This window comes from Spinacia oleracea, chromosome 4 (assembly GCF_020520425.1).
Source record: "Spinacia oleracea cultivar Varoflay chromosome 4, BTI_SOV_V1, whole genome shotgun sequence".
NCBI lineage: Eukaryota > Viridiplantae > Streptophyta > Magnoliopsida > Caryophyllales > Amaranthaceae > Spinacia > Spinacia oleracea.
The window spans coordinates 172130236-172153160 of record NC_079490.1 but is presented as its reverse complement, the minus strand read 5'-3'; the positions used below and the strand labels follow the sequence as shown (position 1 = coordinate 172153160).

At 35.8% G+C, this 22925-nt stretch overlaps 1 protein-coding gene and 1 long non-coding RNA gene across 3 annotated transcripts; one reads left to right on the top strand and one right to left on the bottom strand.

Annotated features, from left to right (window-relative positions):
* Positions 1 to 1273: 1273 nt before the first annotated feature.
* LOC110803822 (uncharacterized) lies at positions 1274 to 3469 on the top strand. Of its 2 annotated transcripts, XR_008919155.1 has the most exons (8): positions 1274 to 1428; positions 1526 to 1748; positions 2394 to 2483; positions 2681 to 2740; positions 2850 to 2915; positions 3051 to 3124; positions 3212 to 3306; positions 3337 to 3415. It is a non-coding gene; the product is annotated as an uncharacterized lncRNA (long non-coding RNA). The 2 variants fall into 2 exon arrangements; XR_008919154.1 differs by having other exon boundaries at positions 3212 to 3469.
* Positions 3470 to 3996: 527 nt separating this feature from the next.
* On the bottom strand, positions 3997 to 4508 carry LOC130472176 (uncharacterized). Its single transcript, XM_056842660.1, has 2 exons — positions 4064 to 4508; positions 3997 to 4007 (listed from the first exon to the last, which is right to left on the bottom strand). Exons 1-2 carry the CDS (start codon positions 4506 to 4508, stop codon positions 3997 to 3999), a joined length of 456 nt encoding a protein of 151 aa, XP_056698638.1.
* Positions 4509 to 22925: the final 18417 nt, after the last annotated feature.

The window sequence follows — 22925 nt, the reverse complement described above, 5'->3', positions numbered from 1 at the left end:
TGTGTGTAACTTGACCTTTTAACCACATAAAAATCCGTAAAATTGTCACATGTGGATCCTTATTTTGCGACCGTTGAAATGCAGCTTTTATTTCAGTCATCTGCGATTCTAGAAAAGAATGGATCTTAGGCCAAATGGTATCCAAACTTCATGTCGATGTCTTTAGCCACGCTTTCAATGCTGCATGTGCACTTTCAACCCTATAACACAAATCAAAATATAACAAATATAAATTATGGAAATTTTTATTAATATTAATTACATTAATAAAATTATGGAAATGAAATAGTTACCTATTGGTCGTCCTGTTTCCCAAATGTAAAACATTCATCGTATAAGCACGAACAAATCTATTTCTATATTTCTCAATCCATGATGATCTCATGTAGTTCAGTATTGTTGGCATTCTAGCAAATGCTTTAACCATTTCTATATACCTTTTCCTATACATTTCGATCGTATTAGCTTCCACTACTCTTTGCCACCTTTTTATAAAAGATTTCACAATAAGCTTGTTTTTTATGATTTTCAACACATAGTTCTCGATATTTTTCTGAATATGTCTTGTGCATAAAAGATGAGACGAAGTAGGAAACACAACATCGATAGCATTCATTAGAGCCAATTCCCTATCAGTTACAATTGCAACTGGCAACTTCTCTGGATCAAATAATTGTCTTACACAGCCAAGAGCCCATTCATAACTCCCTTGTTGCTCGTCTTTCAACCATGCAAATCCAATAGCAAAAAAAATTCCAGTAGGAAGCACACCAACTATTTCTAAAAAATGCATCATATATTTGTTTGTTTTATAAGTGCAATCAATTAATATGACATGAGGAAATAAACGCACCAATTCAATAGCACTTGGGTGTGCAAAAAATATGTCCCTTACCACGTCTGTTCCAACTTCTTCCCGATGGTCACTAGTGGAAAAACAATCATTTGCATCACCACATTTGCCTCGCACATTTAAACATGTGACGCAATTGACAGTTATAAGCATTAAAATTAGTCATTTGCGTCGCAGAATTACTAATCTGCGACGCAGATGACTCTAAGATGATTTTAGAGTCATTTGCGTCACAGATTAGTAATAATGCGACGCAAAATATTACCTCATTTGCGTCGCATATTTACTAATTTGCGACGCAGATGACCCTAAGAGTCATCTGCATCGCAGATTAGTAATTCTGCGACGCAAATGAGGTAAAAAAAATTCGGACGTGTCAATGGGTTTCTACCTCTCTCCTCAAACACACTCTCTCCTAATTCTACCTCTCTCCTCAAACACTCTCTCTCTCCTAAACTCCCTGCTTCTTCCTCTCTCCTCAAACCCGATCCAGTTTCTGCCTTTCTCTCCTCAACCTCGCCGCTCAAATTTTCCTCCGGCAAGGTTCTTGCAAAAAAATTCGGTTTGTAAATGAGGTAAGTCTTCCATCTCTTTCCTCCTTTCTTCAATTCTTTTAGGTTTTAGAACTTTCACTTTTGTTTAAGTTTTTGATTCTTCAATTCTTTATGATAGGTTTCGACAACGGAAGAGGGAGAATCGGGGTCGTAGAAGAGGTGGAGGAGGGTGTCGGAGGTGGAAGCGTCATTGAAACCGCCGGCGTCGCACCCTTTCTACTGTCGCAATCGAAGCATCTATTTCGAAATCCTTGGAAAGGGAAGCTTGACGGCGGAGGTTTCTGGAGAAACTAAATTGACGGCGGCGAGGTGGAGGAAGGAGGCGGGACTGTTAGTCGGAGGTGAGAATTTTGTAATGCTTCCATCTGTCTCCTTCATTCTTCATTTAGTTAGGGTTTTGAACTTCAGTTTATGTAATTTTGGATTTTCGATTGAATTCTATTGAGTTTGCTCATTTTACTTTTTGATTAATGTTCTTGATTCTGTTTTATTGTGATTGAACTTGACTTTGAGTGGAAATTGAACTGGATTAATGATGAATGGTTGACGATTGTGTCTCCATTTTCGTTCTTAAGATTAAATAGCTTGATTTATGTAAACATGGTGGAAGTTTGATTGGTGTTCCTGTTTCTGTGGAAAAATTGATTTTTCTAGGGGTTATTTTGAGCTGAGGTCCAACCTTATGAGATATGAGATACCAGACATCCAATTTATGTTATTTCTTTAATAATCGTCTGCCATGGCATGTATATCCTGATGATTGTAGTTGCTTAGTTGGAATGATTTGCTTGCTTTATATGGAAATTTCCATACAAGCACTTTGTCTTGCTGAATTGCAGTTTGTCTTGCTGCTTTATACTTCAGCACCCATGTAACTTGATGATCATTAGATTTTGACTTGCGTTTATGTAAAATTCCCAACAACATATATCAGATGATTGATTGTTTTTCAATTTAACTTGCGATTGTATTGATGGAGGTGGCAGTTCTCCTTGTTTGGATCATTGGCTAATGTGGGAGCAATGGTTGGTGCAATTGCTAGTGGTCAGATTTCTGAATACATTGGGCGCAAAGGGGTATGAAATTTTATCCCTTTCCTGCAATTTATTGATGGTTTTTAACATATAGAATTTGTGTCATTGTCACCCATTGTTGTCTCTTAAAAAGGGTCCTACTTGATATGAACATTAACAGATCTTCATAAGTCATAACAATGTCTGTTGTACTGTATTTTTTTTTTTAATTATGATTTCCTGTTTTTAATTAATTGCAGTCACTGATGATTGCTTCAATCCCAAATATCATTGGATGGTTGGTCGTATCATTTTCGAGAGTAAGTGAGCTATATAAACGAGCATTGTGCTATTTGTTTATCTTCAATCCCAAATATTATTGATTGGTTGGCTGGTCGTATCATTTCTGTATTGTTGAACCATCTATAGGATATCTCATTTCTGTACATGGGGCGACTGCTGGAAGGTTTTGGTGTTGGTATTATTTCCTACACGGTAAATCTTGCCATTCATCAGAGTTGTCGAATTGACTGTCATATGTTACGTTTTAGCAGATTCATAATTTTTTTTAATGTAATTAGGTGCCTTTTTCTGATGATGTTTGATAACATTGAATTCATGACATTGCAGGCACAGTGGTAGATACTAAAATATGTCACCCAACCGATTTTGATTTCTTTCTATGCAGTCATGCTGGTATTCAGGTGAGTTTTTCAGCGAGTTTTAATGGAGTTATAGATAGCTTACATGTTTTCTTTAGAAATAACAAATAGCACAACCGTTTTCTTCAGGGAACCAGCAGACCAGCTCATTACCATGTTCTCTGGGACGATAACAAATTCTCAGCTGATGAGATACAATCTCTAACGAACAATCTCTGTTATACGTAAGCAGACCCCCCAACTAATATTAGAAGCAAGGGAAACACTAGAAGATTCTGGGCAGCAACTATTTTTTTTTTTTTTTTTTTTTTGTTGGGTGTCAAGAGAAACCGTTAGATGGAATACATTGTTGTAGATATTTCAAGCTTTTGTATTGTAAGATTTATGAAGGTACTGCCTTTATGTATTTAGTCTTGTTAATTTGATGTGGTTCTATTTAATAGGTTTCATTTTATATATATATATATATATATATATATATATATATATGTATATATATATATATATATATATATAGTAAAATGGAACCTATTTTTTTTTACAAATTTCAAAGTCATTTGCGTCGCACATTAAGCTATTGTGCGAGGCAAATGACTTAATTTTTTGGTGCTCAAATTGTCATTTGCGTCGCACATTAAGCTATTGTGCGTGGCAAATGACTTATTTTTTGGCGCCTGAAAAGTCATTTGCAACGCACATTAAGCTAATGTGCGTGGCAAATGACTTTTCAACATGGTGCCTGAAAAGTCATTTGCCTCGCACATTTGCTTAACGTGCGACGCAAATAAGGGTCATTTGCGTCGCACAAATGTGCGACGCAAATGACTTTTAGTCATTTGCGTCGAGAGCTTTTGCCACGCACAATGTGCGACGCAAATGCACTTAAATGTGCGATGCAAATGACCCTTTTTCCACTAGTGTGGTACTGCACATAATTATTATCAACAATGAGTTTCATAAGTTGTTGCATCACTGACAGACCTCCCATTGTTTCAGTTTTTAACTTTTGAAGAGCATTGTAAATATGTTTTACTGTAGTTAAGATTCGAGGATCCAAATTCTTAAAAATAGCCATAATCATGTTTGGCTTGACATGACTAGTCGACAGTTCTTTCACTATAGACAACTGATGTGGTTTCAACTTTGCAATAATCGCACGACCCTCGTTGTAATTAGGAAGATCATGATTGTGCATACCATGACGAACAACTACACTCCATCCGCCACCAACATGCTCCTTTGCTTGAAGTCTAAAGGGACACGACATCTTTTTTGTTCCAGTAAATATTTCCACATCTATTGCAACTTTCGACTTTCTAAGCCTATATTTTCCAGCTCTCTCACAAGTAAGGGTAGCTTTCGCCGTTCCAAAACCAAGACCATCCCCACCTTCAGACCGAACAATGATAATAACAATATTATGCATTTTACCCACTTCAATCACCCAATCAAGAATTTCCCTTCGAGTAGCAAACACTGTAGTGGTTGTAAAAAATTATGTATAATCAATCGCATTCTCACTAACTTTTTCAATGTATGCACCATCCTACAAAACAAGTTTTTTTTAACGATTTATTAAGACAAAAACAAAGGAATAAAATAAAATTCACGAATATAACGTGTTTCAATCAATTTTCAAATATCAATTACTTTGACCATCTTCTGTAATATATATATGTAATAAAATATGTGATTTTGTAAGATTCGTATCGAATATTGTTCATAATACCATTTTGTTCAATTTGTGCATAATGACATATTCTATATTGTTCGTTGTACATGAAATCTTGTGTACTATTACATGTATTATGAGTGAAATATGGTAGACCATTTCGTCCAACGTATACAAAATATTCAATTAGGTTTTGTTCGATTTGTATGGAATATTTAGTTCTGTTATGTTCAATCTGTAGGAAATAGTAAAATCTATTTTGTTCAATCTATATGAAATAGTTTGTTCCATTATGTTCAATATATACGAAATAGTAAATTCTATTATGTTCAATCTGTACAAAACAGAAGTGTGTATTTCATACAAGTTGCAAGAAATCACTCGAAAAAATAGAAAAAAAACGAATATTACCTCAATTCCAAGGTCTTCCAAGTTAAAAAAATCGTCCATTTCAATCCAAATATGTATTCTAATTGTATTAGGAACACGTTAAAATAAAAAAAATTCAAGTTTGCGTGAACCAAAATAATATGAAAAAAGGTAGAGAGAAAATAATAAAAGTGGGTGTTAGGGTTTTTTTCAGAATGAAAAAATGAAAGGAAAAAGGGTTGCGTCAAGTAAAATAAGATTGCGTTTAATGTAACTCAAACACAAACAATTTAAGTGGGCCCGCTTATTTTGTTAAGATTTTTACAATCCTCATCAAGCAAAACACGTGCTTCATTATTATTTGCAATGCAAATAATTAGATGTTGCAGCAGCAGTGCAGTACACTCCGCGGTTGAGACGCGACTAATTATCCTTGGCCACGGTACAGCTGCGGGCTTGGCTGAATTCTCCACGGAAAAATTAATCCAAATACTAGGCTTTGCTTTATTATCAACAAATGCTACTCCACAACACAACTTACTATTGCAATAGTCAATCCTAATGAAACTCGAAATTGCTGGCAATTCTCTAATTAATCTCTGGTTTTGTTGACAATTGATGAGAATCAAACGGTTTAAAATGGATTTTGTTTAACGCATGAATTGACGAATATGATTATCATCATTTATGTTTGTTTGTTTGCTTTTATTTAGTAATTGGATTATTGTTACAATAATATAAGATGATTTCATGTGTGAAGATAGGGTTCTTGATGATTGTGCATGAATATAATTGTTACCTTTTTTTCGTTTTGGTTCTCTGTTTTGTGTGTGAATTTGCGGGTAATTATCTGATTAGTCCCTTTCTTGGTTGACAATTGATGAGAATCAAAAGGTTTAAAATGGGTTTTTTATTAAACGCATGAAAGAATATGATTAACATCATTTAGTTTGTTTGTTTTCTTTTATTTATATTTAGTAATTGGATTACTTGTTACAATAATATAAGAGGATTTCATGTGTGAATATATTGATGATTATGCATGAATACCCTTTTTTTCCCGTTTGGTTCTCTGTTTTATGTGTGAATTTGCGGGTAATTATCTAGTGAATCCCTTTTATGATTGACAATTGATGAGAATCAAAAGGTTTAAAATGGGTTTTTTTTAAACGCATGAAAGAATATGATTATCATCATTTAGGTTGTTTATTTGCTTTTATTTAGTAATTGGATTACTTTGTTACAATAATATAAATGTGATTTCATGTATGAAAATAGGGTTCTTTGGTTCTCTGTTTTTGTTTAGGAATTGACTTAGTTAATTTGTAGAAGAATGTGGGACTTTGTTATGTGTGATAACTGCATTCTTGATTATGCATTAATTGGATAAATGATAAGAATTAGTATAAGGGTTTATAAACTTGTAATGTGGTTCTTGATAAAGCATGAATAGGGTTATTGTCATTTTTGTTATTGATCATTTGGTAACCATGTTTGGTTCTCTGTTTTTGTTTAGGAACTGGCTTACTTAATTTGTAGTAGAATGTGGGACTTTGTCATGTGTGATAACTGCATTCTTGATGGTGCATTAATTGGATAAATGATAAGAATTAATTGGATAACTGCATCATTTGGTTACCAGTTTATGTTTATCAATTAACCCCACTAAATCCTCAATTTATTAGCAACCTATTGAAACATTAACATTTGAAACTATTAGGGGAGAAAATTATAAACTAAAAGGAAACACATGGAACATGACATATACCGACATACCAATTGGTTTAAGTCCTCACGTAGCTTTGGCTCAATCATTTGCAGATGTATATTTTAGTAGTCCCACATTGGGAAAAACTCTTGTAGTAGTTTCTTTTTACTGATTGTTGTTGTATGTTGTTTATCTCAGGAAGTTTCAAAAAGAAGACATGCTATTCTCCTTGTATTTCATCATCTCACCAGCTGCGGTATGTAAATTTGCAATGCATTCCCCAATTAATAAACAAGAAATATTTGAAAAGTTAATGCATTCCCCAATTAATAAACAAGGGATATTTGAAGAGTTTTTTCAATGTGATACTCTCTAATTTTCACTATTTTTTTTACAATATGGGATTCTCTAATTTTTACACTATCTTATATTTGTGTTTACCAATGAGAGTTTTTCCAATGTTGGACTCTCGAATTTTCAATCTTTTTTCTTTGTGTTTTCCAATGAGAACTTCCAACACTAATGAGCTTGCATTAGGCGAGTACGAATTTTATTGGTATTCTCCATGAGCTAAAAATGATAGCAGGTGACACTCTGATGATTTAGTTAATGATCCATATTGTTTCATTGATTCAGTCATCAAATTCATCAAACTCTCAACAGCCACAACAACTTGATGAGACGTCATCCTCATCGAGGTTTTTCAAGCCAAAAGATAGCTCTAGTGAAGAAGATGAAGATGCTCAAGAAGAAGTGATGTTTTACATAAATATAATATTTTTCAATTCGTTATTTTTAATTTCTATCTCATATTTTCTCACTCACATACAACAAAGTACAAATATATTATACGAATTATATCATTAAAAATATTTCATAGTTGTAAATTATTGTTTACGAGTAACTAATAGTACTTCGTAAACAAATTTAGTAACATCCGTGCATTGCATGCACGAGTCATAACCTTGATAAGGATTGACCAAATCCTTAATTATAATCCTTAATTATATATATATATATATATATATATATGAGGCATATTTGCTGAAATATTAGAGCGCCACCTAGAATTACTAATGGTTTCAGCCAATGAAAAACAAGATTTCTACTTTATTTTTGAATTAAAAAAATCAATTGCCACGTAGATAATTACTTAGGTGTCACGTAGATATTTTAATAAATTAATTACTAATATATACAACTCCATCTAAAATCAAACACTCTAATAATTAAAAAAATAAATCTAAAATAAAATGCATCCAAAATCAAACACTAATCTAAAATAAAATAAATAAAATTCAATTTAAAATCAAACATTAATCCAATAGGCATATTTTCTGAATTATTAGAGCTCCCCGTAAGATTACTAATGGTTTTGGCCAATGAAAATAAGATTTCTAATATTTTTTGAATTAAAAAAATCAATTGCCACGTAGATAATTAGTTACGTGCCACATAGATATTTTAATAAATTAATTATTAATATATACAACTCCATCTAAAATCAAACACTCTAATAATTAAAAAATAAATCTAAATTAAAATTCATCCAAAATCAAACACTAATCTAAAATAAAATAAATAAATTCATCTATATCAAACATTAGTCCAATTTTAGAGCGCAGCGTAGGAAATCTAATGGTTACAGCCAATGAAAAATAAGATTTCAAAATTATTATTTTTTAATTAGAAAATTCGAGTGTCACGTAGATAAATAATTAAGTGTCACGTAGATATTTTTATTGATTAATTATTAATATTAGCATATACAATTTCATCCAAAAACAAACACTCTCATCATTTAAAAAAAAAATCTAAAATGAAATTCAATGCAAAATCAAAAACTAATATAATCTAATATATAAAATTGGTATATACATAAGAGTTTTATTTAAACATAACAATTTATTAGGATCCGTGCATCGCACGGGCTAAAATATAGTGTGATCTATTTTTAGCTTAAAATATAGGGTAGTCTTACATATTTCTCGTATAACTTAGGTGATATATTCTTAATATTGGTGATTTTTTTTTCTTTCTAAGGTGAAAGATTTATGATATAATTAAATAACTTTTTATTTTTTAGTGTTTTTACCGTATAGTCTAGGTGATCAATATCTTTATGACGGAACAACATTTATAAAATCAACACCTAGATATTTTGTTCGTAAAATATTATGAAATTGTCTTGTGGTCATATAACTAGTTTAAGGTCTTATAATATGAATGATCTATTTCTAGCTTAAAATATAGAGTAGTCATACATATTTTCCGTATAGCCTAAGTGATCTTTTCTTAATATAGGTGATTCTTTTTTCTTTTTAAGGTGAAAGATTTATGATATAATTGATTTTCTACTATGATGTTTCTATCTAAGTCATTTTTTATTACCCCCTTGAAAGTTTACATTTTTTTTTTATCTCGGTCTTGGTTAGCACCCACGTAAGACTTTGCCTGTTAATTAAGCTAGTCTTCACTTGCATCCACAGGTTTTGGCAAATGTATGAGTCATACATGACTTGTTAAATTAAGCAACTATGTGGAAGGAAAAATAAATATATACCTAAAATTATGATCACAATGGTTTTAGCTTGATTTTATAAATAAAGAAGATTATATGTATATATAAATTAAGTGTAAAATGTAATCCGTAAGTACATATTTATAGCAAAAGCTTTAAATGAGATTAATGTATTAATCCTCATTGACCAAAATATGACATATCCATGGTAAATTTTTTATACCGAGTACTCATTATTAATTTTTATGTTCTATAAGTATATGTCTTATTAGGAGGTTCAAATTAAAACAAATAATTAAGTAATTGATAAAGTTGATTTTTTTTTTTTTTTTTTTATAATTGATAAAGTTGATACTTTGAATATTATGAGTTTGGTAATAATTTCTTGTTAATTTTGTATAGAAATCGGTAGTATTATGATTATGGGTCTATAAGTTTTAAAATAGATATCAAATTTTAATGAAGACAAAATTAACTAATACTTTTATATGCTCAACATGAACCTTTATTTTAAAAAATAATAAAAATATCTCTTTATGTATATTAATTATCTTGTAATTAAGTAAGTATTTATTTTATTTAAATATTTCAAGAGATCGACTAGAGCAGGATTTTGAAATTCTAGGATCCTGCAAAGGAGATATAATAATTTTTTTATTGATTTGAATTCAACGATATAATGGATACAAAAAAAATATAACATTATTTCAGTTAAAGACGTATCATTTCGGAAGGGCCCCTAATCCCTTATTAATTATTTCGTCTAGAGCCCTCAAAATATCAGGACTGGAGTTGCTCGGCTCAAATCGGTTTTGGGTACTAAATAAGTTTGTGAGGATCAAGTTGGATTTGGATGGGCTTGGTTCGACTCAAGTCGTGTTCGGACGGACTTGGGTCAGCTCAAGTCGGATTTGGGGGGAGTTGGAGTCTATTACGAATAATTTCTACTCATTATCGATATCAATAGAAGTTCGGGTCAATGTTAACTTTAATCATATTATCAAATATGTCCAGAGATTTTATTAGTAACAACTTTTTAATATCTTATATAGAAGTATTTATAAGAACATGAACTAAAATTATGAGCAAAATATATTTGATTGAAAATGTTGGGTCGGTAATGGGCTGAGTTGACATTGGCCAGGTATGGGTTGTGTCTAAATGAGTTTTCTCGAGTCTACTTGGGTTCGGGTTGACTTTAGGTCGGGTGTAGATTGGGTTCAGATTTTGGTATTCAGATCTAACTGGGTTCGGATTAAATTTGGGTCGGTAATACGGTTAGAAATTAAGTGTGACTATTGTGTCCCACATCGGAAGATTAAGCAAAGAGCTTCTAGTTCATAACCTAAGTGGGTTATCCCTCCTATTGCCAATTGATTTTAGAATGGAACCTCGGTTGGATTATGTTAGTGCGTTTCATTTTCCTCCTTGATTCCCCCATCCATTAATAACCTTGTAAGCTTGTGGAGTCACTGGGTTGGGTTGGGTTCTATTCGTTCTACTATTGCCAATTGAAAACTAGTGTGAAACCGAACTCCCCTCCTTATTGGATTGTCCCAGACCCGTTTATTTCTTTAAAAATTAACATATAACTGGGTTGGGTTGATTCCGGATTGGTTTTTGACACCCCTAGCTAGGTACTACATTCGTACATGTACATAATCGTTCTGCAACTCTATGTTTACGAGGCCTAATTTTGATAGAACTTGTACACGAAATTATTTAAAGTATGGATAACACACTATATCATGCCTTCGTGTACCAATGAGGATTAAAACGATAAATACTTTAAAACCAATATTTTATAAATAATGAATCCATAGATAGTGAATTTTGAAATAATGAATTTAATAAATATATAATATCATTTTCATGAATTTATTGAAATTATTGTTAAACGAAATTCCAATCTATATATATATATATATATATATATATATATATATATATATATATATATATATATATATATATATATATCATTTTACATGCAATATTATTTAATTTCATAAATTAACGAAAATATTGTTTAAATTAAATTTTCAGTAAACAATATAAGTCTAAAGTATTATTTAAAATAAAAAAAAGTGAATTGGTTTCATAGAATATTAACATGGGTGTTTAGATAAAAGAATAGAGCTTACTTTTGGATATTGGGCCAAACAACAAAGAGTTGGGCTTAATTTGGAAAATGGTTTAGGAATTTAAAACCAGCAAACACTAAATGGGGTTTTTGGTTTATTGAGATTTTCGAAAAATAACAGGGAAGCAGGGGAGGGGCACGAGGGAGCACGAAGGGGAGAGAGGAGAGAGGGGAGGAGGCGGATGAGTGGCTCGGTGCCGCCGAATTGCGCCGGTGAAGTCAACAGCGGCGGTGGGTGGTTCACGGCGGCGGAGCAGCGAGAGAGAGAAGGAGGAGCGCGGTTTTGGGTGAGAAGCAGGGGAGTTTTTGGTTTAATTTTCTGGGTGGTTTTGGGTGGCGGAACAATGGTTCGCCGGAGTATTTGGGGGCGGAGATTTAATATAGGGGTGGTGCGGTGGCTGGGAAGTGGTGGCGGCGAGGTTGGGTGGTGCGGAAGAGGGAAAAGACGAGGGAGGCAGGGGAGTTTGAGGGGTGTTTTCCGGTCAATTCTGGGCGGGGAAGGGGTGGTTCACAGTCCATATGGATTGGGGACGGTTTGGGGAGACGGCGGAGGTGGTTGCGGAGTGGTGGTGCGACACTAGGTGGCGTGGAAGAGAGACGAAAAGGGGTGAGGAAACGCGGCACTGCGGGTCGGTTTTGGTCGAAGGAACAGGGAGGAGTTTGGGATGGAGATTGATTTGAGGGGTGATAAGGTGGTGGTGGTCAGTGGTGGGTAGTGATTGACGGTGGTGGTGGTGGATGTTGGTTGACGGTGGTGGTTGGAATCAAAGAAAACAAAGGAGCTGATTTTTAGTTTTTTGGTAACTGATTTTTGGTTGAGAAAAATGAAACATATATGGTTGATTATAGTGAAAAGTAGAGTGAAGAAGAAGCTGAAATACTTGGGGATTAAGCAAGTGAACGTAGACTGAATTGTGGTTAGAGAGGAATGAAGGAATTCCTTCATTCTTGTTGTTGTTTGTATGTTCTTGTTTGTACGTGAATAGCAAGGAAGGAGCAAGAAATATGCCAATTTGTTCCATATCAGGGGAAGCCAGTGCTTCTTATCAGGGGGAACCTTGGTTCCATATCAGGGGAAGCCAGTGCTTCTTATCAGGGGGAACCTTGGTTCCATATCAGGGGAACTTGACCAGTTCTTACACTTTCATTTATCATGTTTACATTTCTTTTAGTTGAACATTAATCAGGAAAAACTCAATCATTCAGGGTGGTTCAATAAACCATTAAATCTCGTTATTTCATAAAATCATTTCTTTCAGGAATAATAATTCATTAAATCGATACTTTGCATAAAGATGCATTATCGTAAAACAATTCAATCAAATCATACTTGTAATCCCGCAAATCATAAAACATCATTATAAAACATCAATCATTCATAGCATCATTCAGAAATACATTTCGAAGGGATTGCGGGTACTAGCAATAACCGTCACCTCACTTTCGCGATTTGCTAAGCCTTTTCCTTGGTTCGTTCTTCCTGAGCTCCGAGTCTGATTTCTTTCAAAGTATTAAATTATTAAATTAGTATTAAAACGATAAATACTTTAAAACCAATATTTTATAAATAATGAATCCATAGATAGTGAATTTTGAAATAATGAATTTAATAAATATATAATATCATTTTCATGAATTTATTGAAATTATTGTTAAACGAAATTCCAATCTATATATATATATATATATATATATATATATATAAATCATTTTACATGCAATATTATTTAATTTCATAAATTAACGAAAATATTGTTTAAATTAAATTTTCAGTAAACAATATAAGTCTAAAGTATTATTTAAAATAAAAAAAGTGAATTGGTTTCATAGAATATTAACATGGGTGTTTAGATAAAAGAATAGAGCTTACTTTTGGATATTGGGCCAAACAACAAAGAGTTGGGCTTAATTTGGAAAATGGTTTAGGAATTTAAAACCAGCAAACACTAAATGGGGTTTTTGGTTTCCTGAGATTTTCGAAAAATAACAGGGAAGCAGGGGAGGGGCACGAGGGAGCACGAAGGGGAGAGAGGCGAGGAGGCGGATGAGTGGCTCGGTGCCGCCGAATTGCGCCGGTGAAGTCAACAGCGGCGGTGGGTGGTTCGTGGCGGCGGAGCAGCGAGAGAGAGAAGGAGGAGCGCGGTTTTGGGTGAGAAGCAGGAGAGTTTTTGGTTTAATTTTCTGGGTGGTTTTGGGTGGCGGAACAATGGTTCGCCGGAGTATTTGGGGGCGGAGATTTAATATAGGGGTGGTGCGGTGGCTGGGAAGTGGTGGCGGCGAGGTTGGGTGGTGCGGAAGAGGGAAAAGACGAGGGAGGCAGGGGAGTTTGAGGGGTGTTTTCCGGTCAATTCTGGGCGGGGAAGGGGTGGTTCACAGTCCATATGGATTGGGGACGGTTTGGGGAGACGGCGGAGGTGGTTGCGGAGTGGTGGTGCGGCACTAGGTGGCGTGGAAGAGAGACGAAAAGGGGTGAGGAAACGCGGCACTGCGGGTCGGTTTTGGTCGAAGGAACAGGGAGGAGTTTGGGATGGAGATTGATTTGAGGGGTGATAAGGTGGTGGTGGTCAGTGGTGGGTAGTGATTGACGGTGGTGGTGGTGGATGTTGGTTGACGGTGGTGGTTGGAATCAAAGAAAACAAAGGAGCTGATTTTTAGTTTTTTGGTAACTGATTTTTGGTTGAGAAAAATGAAACATATATGGTTGATTATAGTGAAAAGTAGAGTGAAGAAGAAGCTGAAATACTTGGGGATTAAGCAAGTGAACGTAGACTGAATTGTGGTTAGAGAGGAATGAAGGAATTCCTTCATTCTTGTTGTTGTTTGTATGTTTTTGTTTGTACGTGAATAGCAAGGAAGGAGCAAGAAATATGCCAATTTGTTCCTTAGGGGCATTTTGGTCATTTCACATGGTTAGGCAAGATTTCTGAAATTTGGTTTCTATTTTAGGAAAATGTTTAATTAAGACCAATTTTGAAACAATTCTTTTATATATATAAAAAAATATCGTTAATGAAAAATAAATTTAGTTTTCGAATAAAGACAAGAACGTTTCGAAATTATTAAAAATCCTAAAATATTAAGATTTAAAAAGGTCGTTAAGCTCGTAAATACAAAATTATAAAATCTAAAAATAGTAATTCGTGTAACAATATTAAAAATTCAAGCGAAATAAAACTTCGTTAATTAAAATAAAGTTCAAAATTAGGATTTTAAAACGATTTTAAACTAAATAAAAATAATTAATCGTAATTAATCGAGTTTTAAAAATTCGGGGTATTACATGATGATTGTGCATGAATATAATTGTTACCCTTTTTTCCGTTTTGGTTCTCTGTTTTGTGTATGAAAGAATATGATTAGCATCATTTAGTTTGTTTGTTTTCTTTTATTTATATTTAGTAATTGGATTACTTGTTACAATAATATTTAGGAAATGGCTTACATAATTTGTAGAAGAATGTGGGACTTTGTTATGTGTGATAACTGCATTCTTGATGATGCATTAATTGGATAAATGATAAGAATGAGTAGAAGGGTTATAAACTTGTAATTTGGTTCTTGATAAAGCATGAATAGGGTTATTGTCATCTGATCATTTTGTAACCTGTTTATGTTTATCCATTAACCCCACTAAATCTTTAATTTATTAGCAACCTATTGAAATATTAACATTTGAAACTATTAGTGGAGAAAATTATAAACTAAAAGGAAACACGATGTATACTTTAGTAGTCCCACATTGGGAAAAACCTATTCTAATTTTCACAGCCACAACAACCTTACCCCTGCAATTGCAGAGAGGTTGTTTCCAATTGACCCAAAAGCGATAACATGACGACCATCTTCTACTTCAGTGGGGTTCGAACAAGTTGGACAAATGTTACTAGGCCCCTTAATTTAGGAGGGTTGGGAATCAGGAGACTAAGGGAGTGGAATTTGGCTTTTATGGCCAAGTTAGGATGGAAAGTGCTTACGTGCCCGGATAAGATTTGGGTTCGTCTTTTTACGGAAAAGTATCTTAGGAGATCTAACTTCCTTGACTGTATTCCGGGAGCTCATCAGTCTCCGATGTGGAGGGATATCCTTCAAGGTAGATCCTTATAGCAAAGAGGGATTATTATCGGAATAGGTAATGGTCGTTCCACGTCATTATGGTATCATCATTGGGTGGGGCAGGGGCCTTTATATAAACGGTTGGATACATACATTCCAGATCGTTTAGCCCATTATAAAGTGAGTGACATTATTAGGAATGGTAAATGGGATTTTTCTAAGGTTGCTCATTTTTTACCTAATGATATTTGTGATATGATTAGATCTGTTCCTTTGGCTGCTCATTCGAATGTGGAGGATTTTATTCGTTGGGTGCCTTCTAAGAATGGTATATTCACAGTCAAATCCGCTTACTTTCTTCTCCTTCATGGTAGCAATAATCTTTGTCCAAGTCCAGATGATTTCAATTGGAAGTCGATTTGGAAAATTAAAGTGCCTTTCAAATATAAAATGCTTTTATGGAATGCTTGTCATGAGATTTTGCCTGTGGCGGAGCGGCTACATTGGAGGTTAGACTTTATTTCTCCTATTTGTTCTCGTTGCTCTAATCTGGTTGAAAGTCATTTACATTTATTTAGGGATTGTGGAGAGTCTAGTATTTTATGGAATTATATTTTTAGTCGGCTCCTTCCAAATCATAGGATTCAGCTGCACGCTTTCTTTAATCTGGGTTGGAGGGATTGGATTCACTTTAATTTGGCCCAAGGGTCTGCGTGGTCAGTCATATTTGGTGTTGCCTTATGGCATATTTGGAAGGCGAGGAATAGGGCTGTTTTTGATCGGAAAATGTTAAAATCCTTTTCAGTTTATAATGCATTTTATGTGGACTTAATGGCTACTAACAAGGTGTTACAAGGGAAAGGAAAAGCACAGATGCGCAAAGATGAGTTAATTTGGCTACCTCCAGCATATGAGTTCTTGAAATTAAATACAGATGGAAGCTGGAAAGCGAAGAACGAGGCAGGTGGAGGGGGAGTGTTTCGTGGTGCAACAGGCAAATGGTATATGGGGTTTTCAAGCAAGTTCAATGCCATCACACCTTTGGCTGCGGAGTTGTATGCGGTTAGGGAGGGACTCCTAATGGCATCAGATTACGGAATCCAAAATCTGGAGTTGGAAACTGATGCACAGTTATTGGTAACCATGCTGGATTATGCAAATGAAGCGTACCATGATGAGTTGCGGCCAGTGTTAGTAGATGTGGCAGAGTTGATGACCAGGTTCACGATCATTGTGGTCAAACACATCCCCAAACCAAAAAATAAGGTGGCTCACGCCTTGGCAGCTTATGCGCTTGATATGGCGGTGGGGCATAAGATGTTCTTAAGCCCCCCCTCCCTTCGCAGCGATTGCTTATGAGGGTGATTTGCAAAAATTGGCAGATGCGGAGAAGAGAAGAGTGTTGCGAGCAGCTAGTAGCAGCAGACCAATTGACTTGTAAGCTCCTCCAGTGGAGGAGGGAGAGTGTGAGGAGGTTACGACTACAATCCTCTTTCGTACCATTCCAGCAACGGTCACTACGACAATTCCAAGTGGAGGAGGTAGTGTGACTTCAGCGAGTAAGGAGCACCAGAAGGAGGAGAGCAGCGTGGGAGCTGGAGCAGGGTAAGGAATGGTGGAGTGAATGGAGTTCCTCAACATGGATGATGCACATGATGATTTGTATGCCAGTTGAGGTTTTTTTTGGTGGTTTTTGTTGTACAGTTTTTGGGGTCTGTTGGTAGGTTTGATTATCAGTTGGTAGTGTCGGGAAGCAAGTTTTTGGGTCAATCCCGATGTTCATGTAAACCTACCTTTTAATTTAATATAATTTCCATTGCGTGCGGAAAAAAAAGAAACTATTAGTGGAGAAAATTATAAACTAAAAGGAAACACGATGTATACTTTAGTAGTCCCACATTGGGAAAAACCTATTCTAATTTTCACAGCCACAACAACCTTACCCCTGCAATTGCAGAGAGGTTGTTTCCAATTGACCCAAAAGCGATAACATGACGACCATCTTCTACTTCAGTGGGGTTTAAAGAGCCATTTTGATTTAATCCATTACATCCCACAGTCAAAAGAACTAATGAATTTCTGACTCTATCGAAAATGGACAAATGTATTTGTAAGCATATATAATTATCGGAATTAACAAATAGAGAATGCCGCCAGACACATCACCGTGTGGTCACACGCTGGTGCCTGGTGGATACATAAATAAGTCAACTAGGCTCTATTTACTTTAAACTAGATTAAATCCTGTGCACGCATGGATTTGACAATTTTTTCACAAAATATTTAACTCAATATCTCCCAAACTACTGAATAGTTATAACGTTTTTAACATACTCGTTTAAATTTATTCATCTAATATGCATATTTAAAATGCTAATATGGTAATTTGATCAAAATATTGAGTGTTATATTTTCTATTATTAATATAGCGATTTGACTAAAATATTATTAATTTAGAATAATTATTATTACGTCGTAGCTATTATTGTCATAATTTATAAACTTAATTTTGTTTCCATACATAAATATTAATAAAAAAAAAGGGGTAGAGAATAAAAATATAAGATACACTTTTTTGGGAAAGTGGTTTTTGACGGGAAAAAAATCGGATTAGGAATTGACATGTGTTATTCATGGTGTCTCTTTTAGTATATAGTAATAGATTAAACACTTGCAAGTGTTGTGAGTCCTTACACGGAAGTTGTGGATAAAAAACATGTTCATGAATCATGCTTATGGAGGTAATGCTGTTGGGAGCCCTCTGTGGTGCAAGAGCAGAGGAAGTGGTGTTTCTAAAGTTTGAAAACGACGGTTAAGATTCAGTCTATAGTAACTCTCAAGTATCCCTGTCCTGAGGTTTAATTGAAAGATGGCATTACGTATTTTCACATATACTCTGTCCCCGTCGTAGGGATGAAAAGCCATGAGGCTGAAGTTATAATTGTACTTTTTAAGAGATGCCTGATGAAGCAGCACCCTGTGTGCCAACTTGTGATAGTCCACCAAATCCCAAACAAGCAGGACACGGCCATCAGTCTCCTCGTAAATGAGGCGAGCCACCCGAAACTAACCTTGGCACACTCCAAAGACACAGGGATGCTCAAGGGATAATTCCTTGGGTAGGTCAACTGAAAGGCTGAGGTTTATATGTGCATCAAGAGAAACAAGAGAGCGTCCATTTAGCCAATGTAACATATTCTCATGAAATAGAATAGGGGTAAAGTTCAAATAAGCATTCAATGACAAGGGGTACCAATCAACTGAGATATCCACCCACTGTCTTGACTCAGAACAGAAGATTCGAACACTAAATTGAGAGGCATAAAATTCAGGGGGAATGTTAAAGTTAGGATAAGGGTTTATAATGAGATCGCTACGGACAGCAGGAAGTACAATCACCTTGAATCTAATATCCCTCTGATCATGGGAACAAAAAAGTCCAGCTTTTGGATAAGTAAATAGTTCTAAAAGAGTTAGTTCAAGGCCCTGGTTGTGGGTAGGAGGAGGGGGAACTTGTATCCAACACCTTGTAAGCAAGTTGACCACATAATAAAAACCACCAAAGTGAGAGCAAAGTAGCAGGTCATGGCATGAAGCCACTGTTGGAAATATAGGTAGTTTTTGCTTCAAAAGAATGAAAATTGTGCTTGTCCCACATTGACAAAAAACAAGAGTATTACCCACTTTATATATCCACACTTCATTAATAGGTTTGTTGGAAGACTTGAGAGGAGTCTCTAGGCCACCGCACACGCGCGCGCGCGCGGGCCGGGCTCGGGTGAGTTCGCGGGTGGGGCCCTTTTTACCGCCGATCAGTCCTGTGTAACGGCTATTTTGGTAACCGAATATTTTCCATAACGGTTACAGATTTTATTCCGGAAATTGAGTCATTGATTGATTCTAATTGATTAACGAATTTATTTCCTTCCCGAAATAATTCTTCAGCTTTCCGTTATTTATTGTGCCTTCCTCTTTCACAAAAGACACACAGAAACTTAACTCCTCTCCGAAAATTTTTCCTCTCAAACACATACTCTCTGGTTCGTTTTTGGGCAACGTTCAATCTCGTTTTCAATCTATCTTTTTGTACTACACCAACGAGATAGATGTCGTGTAACCCTGGAGGTTGATTGTCAAGAGGCCGTGTGTACGTAACGGGGCAAATTCAACTTTAGGGCAGTGTTCATACACGCCACGACTTGGTTAAAGATAAGTTTATTCGTTCATTACTAGTCATTGTTCCTACAATCTAAAGTTGAATTTTTTCTTCCGTGTTTTATTTTTCAATGGCTGGTAATATCCCTACTGCTATCCCTTTTACGTCTGCCATGCTTCCCAACCCTTTTATCCCTGATATGTCTAAGTTATATCCTTTCGATGGGAAGAATTATAAGATGTGGTCTGATAAGATGGAGTTTTTCTTGGGTCAAATTGGGGTAGATTATTGTCTTACTGCTCTTGCTTCCCCTGCTAATTCCACTAGGGATTTTGAGAAAGATAACAAAACTTGTCGTGGGATGTTGTTGCATTACATGACTGCTTCTCTTTACATGATTTATAGTAAGTCTAAGAATGCTATGGAAATTTGGGATGCTCTGAAAACCAAGTATGGGACTGATGATTTTGGGACTAAGAAATATGCTTGTAGTCGCTGGTTAAATTTCCGTATGACTGATGATAAGCCTGTCCTTGATCAAGTTGATGAGTATGAACATTTATGTGCTGATATTGTTGCTGAGGGTATGAAAATCTGTGAGCTGTTCCAAGCCAATTGTCTCCTTGAGAAATTACCCCCTTCTTGGCAAACCTATGTCCATTCCATGAAACACAAACAAAAAGACTTTACCCTTCAAGAACTCGTTTCCCACATTAAGATTGAAGAGCAGAACCGTATCCAAACCAAGGGAAAATCTACTGACCATTCTTCCTCTACTGCTAATCTTGTTGAAACTAAAAGAAATGCAGGTTATAATAAGGGACCGAAAGGCAAGGGTCCAAATCAATTCCATGGCACAAGGCAGAACAACAACAACAAAGAGAAAATGCAGTTTAAAGGAAATTTCTATACTTGCGGTAAGTATGGTCATTCAGCTAGGGAATGCAGGCAAAGACATGGACCTGGGAACAAGCCAAAGGAGAACAAGCCTCAAGCTAATCTCACTGAAGACATCATTGCTACTGTTGTGTCCGAGGTGAATCTGGTGAGCAACGTGACTGAATGGGTTGTTGATACTGGAGCAACTCGCCACATTTGTTCGAGCAAGGAAATGTTTCAAGACTATGAAAAAGTTTCTGAAGGAGAATGTGTCTTCATGGGCAACTCAAGCACTGTGAGTGTACTTGGCAAAGGAAAAGTTTTTCTAAAGCTTACTTCTGGAAAAACTATTGCTTTGCAAAATGTTTTGCATGTACCCGATATCTGCAGGAACCTCATTTCTGGTGCTTTACTTAACAAAGCAAGTATCAAGTTAACTTTTGAATCTGATAAACTTGTACTTACCAGAAATGGTGAATTTGTGGGTAAGGGATTTTGTAATGGGGGTTTATTTGTGCTTGATGTTGTGACTGATAATAATAATTCTTCTGCTTCTGTTTATATTGCTGAGTCAGTTTCTTTATGGCATTCTAGACTAGTGTAGACACCTACTTTTGTCCCCGTTCCCGAAAGGGAAAGGTTCGATGATGAAAGCATAAAATCTCCACTTGACAACGCATCTCCTATAAAATAAACGAATCTCAATTCCCCTTTTCATTTCACCCGAAACCTGCTATTTATAGAAACCTGCTAAAAATAGTAACTGCCGTAAAAGGTAGCTTCTAAAAGTGGCAAGTCATAAAAGATAGAAACCTGTCAGAATTAGGTGTTGCACTCCAACATAAATCCTAAATGAGATAGAAAACTGCGAGAATCCTATTCCTAATAGGATTCGGAAATAAGAGTTACGTATTAATTAAAATCCTAACGAGCCTAGAGTTCGTAACGGGCCCAGACGCATTCCGTCATAAAATTAATACGCGCTAAAAGACTCGAATTAATCTCAAACTCTACAGATTTCAGGAATCCGAATCTGACAAAGAAACGGCCCAAACAGCAATTTCAACGCCCAGCCCTGGGCGCTGAAATTGCCTGGATCATATTTTCAACGCCCAGAGCTGGGCGCCGAAATCTTTGACGCCCAGCCCTGGGCGCTGAAAATACCTGGGTACGTGTTTTTTCCTAATTCTTTGTGGATTAGAACTCTGCAATTCTATCTTTCCACGAACTCTTCCCTATAAATAGACCCCTAAATTCGACGTGAAAGGGACACACAACACAACAACACACAATTATATTCTGAGTATTGACTCCAACCCTTAGCCTAAGCCTCTCGCTGCGAAACTGTTCACGCGTTCTGTCGCTATCGATCCATAAATCGAACAGAACGTATCCTGTCCCATAATTGAGATTCGTTAAATAAAAAGGAGAAATAGCAAAGTCAAAGTGGTTAGTTTTCTGAGAACCGTGACGCACCTCTCAAGGGTGCGTCGTAATGTGTCCCTTTTCGGTGATTTAACTACTTTCCTCGCCCTTTTTATGAACTGTTAAACTAACCTAATTTGATTGTTCTATCACGCCTAACAAATATAATATTTTTGGGAAATCGGATTATCATGCTAGGTCCCTTAATGCTATTTAAATCAGATAATCACGATCGAATTAGTATTATATGTTGCATATTGCTAAAATCAACTCAGATTAGTTTAATAGTTAACGCATGTCCCTTCAATTATTTATGCTGAGCTAGTAAGGATATCCTGCCTCTGGAGTTATCGACGAGCGAAGTACTCCTCTCGGTAGTTACAGTCCCCCGAACCCTCAATCTCTACCTTGCGGGTGTATATTGAGAGATCCCCACACCAGGGATCACAAGGGAACCTACGGCCGTCGTGGTCAAACATAATTGCACTCCCTTTATGTCACGATAACCGGGTTTTGTCAGTTTTTCTCATTGTCGTTAAAAACTGAATGGAGACTCCTATATTACTAGTCAATTGGGTGTATACTCACAGGAAATCCAATTACACTTGATTGAATAAAAAGAATCGTCACACCCACGAGGGACGAGGTCATGCATTAGCCTCGCGCTTTTTCGACCCCCTCACAGTGGCGACTCCGCTGGGGATAGTGAAGGAAATAATCGTGCTTGTAGGTAATCAAAATAGCCGAAGGGTGAAACGATCCTACCCCGCGTTTATTTCCCCATCAAGTTGGGACGACCTGAAAATCAGCATATTAACGTGAACGGGCAGAACCGCATAACGAATCTCGGCTCCCTCGGGAGTTGGGACTAAGGATACCTTTTTCCGCCAATAGGGGGGTGCATACGCCGCGCATGT

Excerpts from the sequence above, each read along its gene's own strand:
- LOC130472176 (XM_056842660.1), bottom strand. The coding sequence starts at position 4,508 with ATGCATAATATTGTTATTATCATTGTTCGGTCTGAAGGTGGGGATGGT.